Here is a 9798-nt window from a genome sequence, read left to right on the forward strand (position 1 = left end):
GCTGATTTTTGATCTATTTTTATTATGTTTGCAATTTGACAGAGTTAGGAGGGGAAAGAGGAAGTGGTCTGCCATGATTTTTGTTGAAGTAAAACTACATATTTGGTACTCTAAGCCTCTTTGAATTTGTTCCTCGTTGTGGCTTTATTGGTTTCATTGATGGGTTGTGTTGTTTTTTTTTCTTTGTGGTGTTTGTGTTTCTTTCTCTATTGAATTCAGGAGAACATTAACCACATAACACAAATAAATTAATGATACAAGACCATGACAGACCAACCTGTTTTACACATTAAAATATGTAACATGTCAGCTTGCGACTAACCCGTTCTACAACCTAACAGACTAACAGGCCAAACATGCTAGGTTAATACAGGCTAATGGGCCTGACCTACCTTTTCTTCCATGGGGTTGACGGGCTAGCCTGTCAGGCCTAAACAGTTTTGCTACCCCTAGTGGTCCTACGAAATAAGAAAAAATAAAAGGTTAAATATGTTTTTAGTTCCTGAACTTTTATGTGAAATTAGAATTTGTTCCGTTTGAAACTTTGATACATTTTGGTTTCTAAACTTAAAAAAAGTGAATGGATATAGTCATTTTAACCATATTACGTTAAATTTTATTGACGTATCAAACCTGTTTTCTAGTTAACATTGAAGTGAGAACATGTTAAATCGTATAAATAACTTAAATCTAACATGAAATACGTTTGACACATACGTAATTGGATTAAAAATACTATATTTATGCATTTTTAAAGTTTGAAAATTAAAATATATCAAAATTTTGATAAAAAACAAATTTCAATTTCACATAAAAAAAGTTGAGAGAAAAAAGAACATATTTAACTTTAAAATAAAATTAAAATTTATTATTCTAGGTGGCCTCAAAAACTAGTTTTGAAACTCATTCTAAAATCATGGACCAAATTTTCATTTTAATTTGCTCTATTTTAAAACACAAATAATATAACTTTTATAGAAAAGAAAAAAAAGAATAGAATGCATTTTAAATGTGAATTAGGAAGGTTTTAAATGGCATGTGATTTTAAACATTTCTCCTTTTATAGTTAATTTTTTTTTTAGTTTGTCGGTACCTGTGTGTACCTTGTACTGAACAAGAGTGGAGAAAAAACAGAAACACTACAGAGCAGGCAATCTGCAGTGCATTTTCTAGTCTTCCTGTTAGCACAACTCATACAGTACACATATTTATGCGCTATCACACACAATGGCAATGCGTTGTCACAAAATTTGACTTATTTTTTAAAATATGTTTAAAATATCAAAATTAATTTTTAAAACACAAATATAAAATTATCATTTAAAAGATTATAATTTTTTATATTATATTGATGGAAAGATACAAATATAGTAAAATAAAAAAGAAAAAATATTTGAAAATCAAAATGGCGCCTCTTAGACCGGATCTGGAACGTTACGTTACACAGTTTCACATTCAAATTCGCCTTTTCCCCAATCATCTACCCTAATCTGGCTCCGCGCCTCTCTTACACTCTCTTATCATCATCAACAACACTCTCAGGTTTGTCCTCTCTCTCTCTATTTCGTCTCCGTAGTTTCATTTTGCATATTCTGTGGATTATCTGTTTGATGAAATGCACCATCGATGATGAAGTGAGTAACCGAAATGGAGAAGTACGAGAAGCTTGAAAAGGTGGGAGAAGGAACGTATGGGAAAGTGTACAAGGCACGAGAGAAAGCGAGTGGCAACGTGGTGGCGCTGAAGAAGACGCGTCTGGAGATGGACGAAGAAGGTGTGCCTCCGACGGCTCTCCGAGAGGTATCGCTTCTGCAACTTCTCTCCCAATCCATCTACATCGTGCGCCTCCTATCTGTAGAACACGTCGATAAGGTCCCCAAAGCCCAGAAGGCCTCCGCCAACCCACTCACCAAGCCCATCCTATACCTCGTTTTCGAGTACCTTGACACTGACCTCAAGAAGTTCATCGATTCCCACCGTAAGGGACCTAACCCTAGGCCACTCCCTCCCCAACTCGTTCAGAGCTTTCTCTTCCAGCTATGCAAGGGCGTGGCGCACTGTCACAGCCACGGAGTCCTGCATCGCGATCTCAAGCCCCAGAACCTTCTCCTCGACCAGCAGAAGGGGATTCTCAAGATCGCTGATCTGGGCCTCGGGCGTGCCTTCACGGTCCCTCTCAAGAGCTACACGCATGAGATTGTTACTCTGTGGTACAGAGCGCCCGAGGTTCTCCTTGGCTCCACGCATTACTCCACTGGGGTTGATATTTGGTCTGTTGGCTGCATCTTTGGTCAGTCCACACCCACTCCCTCTCTCACTATCTTTATTCTAGTTTGTTTGTGTTTGAGTTTGGATGAATGAGTGCTTGCAAAAGAGATTTTGAATTGGATTTTTGTCAATAAAATCTGACTTTTGAAATAGTGTGCTAAATTATAGTTGTTTTTATCTAAACTTTTTTTAGTAAATAATTGTATTTGAAGATCTCGCCATCGACCATAACAACTAGAAATAGATCAAATTATAGCATATAACTAGATGTTAGTTTCATTTTATTGAATTAAGTTGGATTTAAATTCTACTATTACAGAAGTATTATAGGTTCAAATTGTTAGAGGCAATTTCTCTGTAGGATTTAAAACTGTATTATCAATTGTCAATGCGAATGATATAGCTAATATTATGAGAGGAAGTATTATTCTAGTGAACATGTTTGTTTGTATTTTAAAAAATGTTAAGTTTATTTAATTAAAAAAATGGGGAAACAAAAAAAAAATGTCAAAAGGAAAAAGTTGGAAAGGGTAATTATTATAGAAAATAACATTCATTTTATGTGAATGCAGATACTCATTCTTCATAATGGAGATGGGAAGTAAGACATCAATTATTTCTGGAATGTTTTTATTTTCAATACTTGTAACTAACATAGTAATTTTGCATTCCTATGTTCACTCTTACGAGAATCTTTCTAGATACGTTGAAACAAACACAACCTTTTATTGAGTATTTTTCAAGTGCGTTTGGTTAAATTTGAATATTCTCTGGAATATTTCCTAAAATCTACAAGAATTGAAAATGGAAGTTAAATGTGCATTAGACTCTAACTTTTCATATTTTTATGGAAATTTCATATTGTATACTCACGGAATAGAAATATAAAATAAAACGTGCTAATGTAACTTAGAGAGGTACTTTTAGACAAACTTACTCACACTAGAACTCCAATTAGTCACATCCGAAAATATGCAGAACCAAACATGTTTATTAGTTGCTTAATATTATGTTAACTAGTATTTCAATACGATGATTCCGGATTATCTAATGTAAATCCCAACACTCCTTTCTAAATTCCTCGACATTTTTTTTGTTTGTATGTTTCTATGCAGCTGAAATGGTGAAAAGGCAAGCGCTTTTTCCTGGGGATTCTGAGTTCCAGCAGCTAATTCACATATTCAAGTATGTCCGAAAACTTATTTTTTAGTTGAGTGGAATATTAGAACTTAGAAGCTAGTCACTTTTTTTCTGTCTTTTCTTTTCATACCTTGTTTGTTGATTCAACTATGCTATTTACTAATTATTGATCCCTCAAGGATGTTGGGGACTCCAACGGAGGAGCAATGGCCAGGAGTTACTTCTCTGCGCGATTGGCATGTGTACCCGCGGTGGGAACCTCAGAGTTTGGCAAGGAATGTACCTACCTTAGGACCCGATGGAGTGGACCTGTTGTCGGTTAGTATTTGTATTTTTCCTCTCTTGAATCCTCTACGCTTCTGAATTCATAACCATCCAGTCCTTCACATAAATATATACGTAGATATTTGTACAACATAACTTCCAGTCACGTAAATGCTTCTGACGTGTTCTCTGTTTCGTAACAACCCGAACAAAATCGAAATATGTCTGAGACTGTGACATAGGTGCTCTGCTTCATTTTTTTCTCAAAGTATCTTTTTCCTGGTGATGAAGTAATCTCGATGTAGTATCTATTGATAAAAAGAAATTTTACGTGCAATAGGAAAGAATGCTGTAAACCAGGGTGGGTTCCTCATGGATATCAGGTGCCTATAAAGAAATTTTGAAGCCAATTAAGGTTGCCTTAATACTTAAAATAGCATAATTCCATTTTAATTTTGGGTGGCACGGTTTCTAGTCCTATAAAAGTGGATAAGTCCTATAAAAGTGGATAGAAGGAGTTCAAGAAAATTATTAAAAAAAGCATTAAGTATATTTGAATTAATTTTTAGAGTGGTCAATTTAACTTATCTCACATGGCTGGAGTTTGTTATATATCATACACTTAATGTGGCTTATCACACTTGATTGGAGTTTCTTGTATACTATCACCTGATCCAGCTGTGATATGTTGCTAACCTTGAGTTTTGTACGCACTACGTATACATATATAACACCCCCTTTTGAACAATATATTTTCTCTCATCTGCAGAAAATGCTCAAGTACAACCCTTCTGAGAGAATATCTGCCAAGGCAGCACTTGATCATCCCTACTTTGACAGTCTCGACAAGTCTCAATTTTAGTTTTGCCTCTATGTCGAAAGTTTCCGTGCAAAAGTTCCCTTCATTCAGTATTATATAGCAGTCGATGAAAAGTATTCATGGCATGGAGCTTATATATATCCAATTTAGTTTGTGTGTAATATTTCGTCATCATCTTGGTGATATATGAACAGTTCACTCTTAAGGGCAGTTCATGGTTGCCAAAGTCTTTGTAGGACCCTTAAAAAACTTAATGCTCCTGAAAAGTTGTAGTTTCTGTCGAAATTGAAAAGGATAGTCCATTATTGTGGTATTAACTATCCCAGTGCTTAATGTCTAATCGTCTTAGGGTTGGTTGTATTTTCTGTTGAAATTGAAAGGAATACACCATGACTATACTCGTATACGTGTGTTTATGAAAGAATAACCATTCGTTTCATTCTTGAACTTCAAATGGTTCCTGAAGTCAAAAAGTTTATTAATTAGCTCCCAAGACAAATTATGTTGCGTAGTTTTTAAAATTTTTAAGAAAATTCTCAAATTATATTTTAGCACAGCAATAAGATTTAGTTAGAAACTAAACTGTCGAATATTTCAGAGGTTACTTGGTACGGTGTCCTAATTTTATAAATTATTTAAAGAGGTTAGTGTTTAGAATATAAAATCGGTTGTTATTGTTTTATTGCAATTGTCGTGCTATGAAGTTGCCAGTTTCCACATGGAAAACCATAATTAAAGGTTAGGTAATGAACGTCAACGCAAATATTTTATGGTCTACTTGCCCTGCTTTTAAATATCATTGTCGATACCTCACTTGAATCTCTTATTAAAATTTATTTTAGTTTTTTTATATAAAAAAATCTAATTAAATAATCGCAGTAATAGATCTGATGTTTTTTTTTTTACTTTTTATGCACAAAAATATTAAAATAAAATCATGTTAAGGGCAAATGTTAATATAAGAACAAGGTTGTCATAAAATCAACAATTTGTGATTTCAAAGGTTAGTGCGATTATATATGTTCTTTTGGCGTAGGAAAAATAATGGATATATTCCTTTTTTTTTTTATTGTACGTACTTTTACTTGGATAGTTAAATACTGTTCTATAATTGAGACAAAATAGAAAGAATATTTATGGCATTATTCATGTTACAATGGAATTCTTGGTTTGGAGGTTGGGGATGAAAAATGGTTGGCAAAATTAAGTGGGTATGTTTAGTAGGGTACATATAAAGAGAAATTGATGTTTTTAGCCCACTTTTTATTTATTTTACATCTTGCTGTCTCTTTCCATTTTTTTTTTCATTTAAGTAGTTGTTTTTTTAATTTATTTTATGCTCATCTATTTTGTTTATATTTTCATCTTTTATTTCTCTTTTCCTAACCAAAACAGACTGTAAGGGTTTTATACTTATAAAAGTTAATAGTTTTTAAATAAATTTTAATATTTAGTATTAGAATAATAAATTTGTTATGATTATAATATGTATAAGTAATGGTGTTTGATTGGTAATATATTATTCAAAATCACCCGTATTTATAAACTATTTCTGGTAACTACGTAAGTTGGAAATTTGGTAATATATTTACAAAGGGAAATTGGGAACGTCTTCATACAAGCAAAACAAAAGTGTTATTTGTTCAATAAAAGAATTTTTTTTTTGGGTATTTTAAAAGAAAGTTATTTGTTTATTATGAAAACGCTAAAACTTTTAGAAAAAGCTGTTTTCCAATAAGTTGTGAAACCATCAATTTATTTCTAATTATTTTTTTAATCTTTAGTAGTTCGTTGCTTCTTCTTAAGAATCTTAAAGTTAAGCAAGTCAGATTTTCTACAAAAACATGCTGTAAAAACCAGTGTTTAATAATTTTTGGAAGCAGTCATGGATATCTAAAGAGATCTAATATTCTTTATACATTACGTAATAATTATCAACATTTTACAAAACTTTCCAAGAATTTTGTTTTAGGATCGAGATTCCTAAAAAAACAAAAATTCCTTTCACTAAAACACCAGTTTGGAATCACTGATTTGGTGAAGAATGAAGAGCTTCTTACCAGTCTAATTTGGAACAACATTGTTTGTTTTGAGAACTCTAACCAATCTAATGATCAAAGGAGACAAGGCTTCATTTCCTGATGAAGTTATCCTTTATACCAAGGGAATGTACGAATGCATTTACAATTCAAACTTTCCTTTGTTTCATAAATTAAAGTTTAAAATACAATGATCATATATCATTGTAAACCCTCATAAATGTCACTCTTGATGCTAGTGATTGTTTGTTTATACGAAAATATAGTTAAGAAAGAAAGAGGTTATGCTGAGGCTAATGCTCAAGTCTGCATTGAGGAATTGCATCCTCCATAATAACATCTATTATGGTATCAAATTTCCCTATTCAAGAGAAACTGCATTGTTCCCCAGCAAATCCCACTCTGGATTGTTTGGTATCATAGATTACCCTTTGGTTTCTTTGCTGATAATTTCCAATAATAGCTGTGTCATATTCATCAGAAAGACTTGCAATGGCCAAGCAAACTTGTGAAGCATCCTCTTTTACCACATAGAATGTGCCAGTTTCATCCACCTTCAGCTCAGCATTGTCCTCAAAATGAAGATTTATAGTAGGTGTGCTCACTTCATCATACCCTGTGAGATTGAAACAGGTATCCAAAATTGAAAACCCTGGTGCTGAAGGGAAGCCAGTGAACTGTTTCAAGAACTCTGCCTTCAAAGCCTTGTACACTGATGGGGGCAGTCTTGTGATCACTGTGCCAGAATCAATCAAAACCCCATAACTTCCAAAGCTTGGAGCCTGCAAAGCCACTCCACCAATCTCTATGCCAGTGAGATTGAGAATGTAGAAGTTGGTAAGCTGTGGATTTGGAAGCATTCTGGTGTAACTGATGGGAGTTACATTCTTGAAAAGTGAAGATTCATTGCCCAAAACTAATGACCCAGATGAACCTTCTTCTATAGTTGGTAAACAGTATGAGAAAACTCCTCCAAATGTGGCATTGGTTTGAGAAACCAATGATAGGTAACTTCTTCCCAACCCCATAAGGCCAGAGACTCCTCCAAATAGACCTTTGTTGTTCCTACCACAACCAAACACAAAATCACTCACTGAAACACCTCCAATGCTAAGTTTTTCAACACCTAGCTCTCCATTAGTGTATGATCCATCACCATAGTTAACCACATAGCTGCAAGTTGATGTATTACTTCCACATGCTCCTGTGTTTCCTGTGGCAGTTTGAAGAGACATGCATGTTGATGAATTGCAAGAAACTGATTGGTAGGAAGAGGAAGTAGAAGGTTTGAACATTGGTCCTTGTTGATTGTAACATGACACGCAAGGCTGACATTGGACCCATGTCAAGTCGCTTCCGGTGTCAATTATCACAGTCATGTTCATGCTTCCCAATCCCATTGTCACAATGTAGTTTAAGGTTTGCAAGTTTATACCAGAAGCTAATGGAATTTGGGTTTGTGAAGCTTCTATCTTTTTGCTTGAGACTAGTTTTCTTATCCTGTTTTGCATTGAACGAACTCGAAGATCATCTAATATTAACTGCTTCTGAAGCCTTCTGTTCCAATCAATTTTCTTCTTTGAGCAGTGGCCTGTGTCCTTCATTTCCAGCACAATAGAACCTTTCTCCCGCCCTGAGAATTCATATTAGAAGGGGTTTCATTTCTGAACTGATATAACAAAAAGGCTTAAACTTTATCAACAGAAAGTATGATATAATATAAATCCAAAGTGATGTTAAAGTCAAGGTATGCTTTGTCAAAGGTGGTAAACCTCTTTAAGACCAAACTTGACAGAGAAAGGGAGAGACCAATGATAGTTTCTCTTTTCTCTTTTACTTAGATTCTAACAGTAAAAAAGATTGGTAGTTTTCGTTAAGTGTTATTATTAGATCCAAAGTGAAACATGACATAAAGCTCAGAAAAACAAAACCTATGAACTTCTCATTCCCACTAAACTCACTTGATTCAGGAAGGAGACAACCCTGGTTACCATGTTGCTGTTTCTTCTGGAACATTTGCACGTTGAACATCTTCTTCTCTTCCAAAGAACAGACTTCGTTTGCATTGATGATGCAGAGAGAAAGAAGGGAAAGAAAGAATGGCAACATTGGTGTTGCCATAGCCATTGATGAGGGATGATGGTGGGGAATGGTAAAGAAAGATAAACTTGGAAAGAATGTTGAAAAAGTTTAAGGGAAGCAAGGGAGAAGAAACATTGAGAGAGAGAGAGAGAGAGTGTGTGTTGAAGTTGAAGGCCTAATGGAGGAAAATGTGATTTGTGAGTGGTGTATTTTGGCATGAGAACAAAAGAGGAAGTGGTGGCTTTTAGACCCCACTTGTGCATGAGGAATTATTGGGGTTTCACGTGCAGATAATCAAAAAAGAAAACTAGTGTTCTGTTTGGTGGGTGGTGAAGTGGGTCGAGGGACTTTGGATTTTCAATCATCTTATTGGCCTCTTAAGAAGCCCTTTTGGATAAGACCAGCTGCCCTTCAAGGTTACCTCAAATCACACAACTTGTAAGTAAAAGTTTTCTCATTTAAGAACTTTACTTCATCAAAAACCTCAACTTAGTTTCTTCTTTTCTGTAACAAGTTTTTGTTCATAAAAGTTATTCAAACATGGCCTTAGTACGTCCTGTGCATTGTCTCTTACTGATATGTCTTTGTTGAATCTGCAAGACATGACATGTTCCAATGTCTACTAGCTGGCTTTATTCTTTTTCTACGAGAAAACTGAAAACGTACACTGTAATCAGTCTTCAGAAAACGATACATGAAGCAGTTCCACTTCAAAGCAATCAACTTAGTGTCATTTCTTATGGATTTTATGGTAAAAATTGACCTCTTATATTTTGTTTTTCCGAGACATAGATTAATTTTCCAGTTTTCTGCATTCCAACAAAAACAATTTAATATTGCTACCTTTACATTTCTCTAGCACGGTTCTCTTATTTTCCTATAAAATACCCTGTGGCACTTTTTGTACCAATATACATACACACACACATATATATACACACACACACATTCATAAATAGATAGATATAATTGACTTGGTCAAATTGCTTACAGATAGTATTAGTAACAGAGAGTTTAATTTTTTGAAAAAGGGTAGTGTTTCCTGTCTGAAATGAAAGTTGGTCTTTTAACATTGATATAAGGAGAGGCTTTGTGTTTCACATTGAAAAATGCAGTGTCATTTCAGAGTTTTTCTTCTAAAACTTTTGTTCCACATACACAAGAAGTTGATAATAGAAATTAGTG

General features: G+C 34.3%; 2 protein-coding genes across 2 annotated transcripts; one reads left to right on the top strand and one right to left on the bottom strand.

The window, feature by feature from the left end:
- The first annotated feature begins 1375 nt into the window (after window positions 1-1375).
- LOC148204444 (cell division control protein 2 homolog C) lies at window positions 1376-4896 on the top strand. Its single transcript, XM_088092016.1, has 5 exons — window positions 1376-1542; window positions 1636-2290; window positions 3384-3453; window positions 3588-3726; window positions 4442-4896. The coding sequence occupies exons 2-5, from the start codon at window positions 1648-1650 to the stop codon at window positions 4532-4534; spliced, it is 945 nt and encodes a 314-aa protein (XP_087948142.1). The 5' UTR covers window positions 1376-1542; window positions 1636-1647; the 3' UTR covers window positions 4535-4896.
- A 1636-nt stretch (window positions 4897-6532) lies between these two features.
- On the bottom strand, window positions 6533-8830 carry LOC124847457 (aspartyl protease family protein At5g10770-like). Its single transcript, XM_047324952.2, has 2 exons — window positions 8493-8830; window positions 6533-8164 (listed from the first exon to the last, which is right to left on the bottom strand). The coding sequence occupies exons 1-2, from the start codon at window positions 8656-8658 to the stop codon at window positions 6897-6899; spliced, it is 1434 nt and encodes a 477-aa protein (XP_047180908.1). The 5' UTR covers window positions 8659-8830; the 3' UTR covers window positions 6533-6896.
- Window positions 8831-9798: the final 968 nt, after the last annotated feature.

This window comes from Vigna umbellata, chromosome 1 (assembly GCF_029865625.1).
Source record: "Vigna umbellata cultivar VRB3 chromosome 1, Vumbellata_1.0, whole genome shotgun sequence".
Lineage (NCBI taxonomy): Eukaryota > Viridiplantae > Streptophyta > Magnoliopsida > Fabales > Fabaceae > Vigna > Vigna umbellata.

What these genes read in the sequence shown, in the direction of transcription:
- LOC148204444 (XM_088092016.1), top strand. Translation starts at nt 1,648, where the DNA reads ATGGAGAAGTACGAGAAGCTTGAAAAGGTGGGAGAAGGAACGTATGGG. An exon ending in GTCTGTTGGCTGCATCTTTG is followed by an intron (nt 2,291 to 3,383) that starts GTCAGTCCACAC and finishes GTTTCTATGCAG; the next exon opens with CTGAAATGGTGAAAAGGCAA. An exon ending in ATGGAGTGGACCTGTTGTCG is followed by an intron (nt 3,727 to 4,441) that starts GTTAGTATTTGT and finishes TCTCATCTGCAG; the next exon opens with AAAATGCTCAAGTACAACCC.
- LOC124847457 (XM_047324952.2), bottom strand. Translation starts at nt 8,658, where the DNA reads ATGGCTATGGCAACACCAATGTTGCCATTCTTTCTTTCCCTTCTTTCT. An exon ending in TTGTCTCCTTCCTGAATCAA is followed by an intron (nt 8,165 to 8,492) that starts GTGAGTTTAGTG and finishes ATGAATTCTCAG; the next exon opens with GGCGGGAGAAAGGTTCTATT.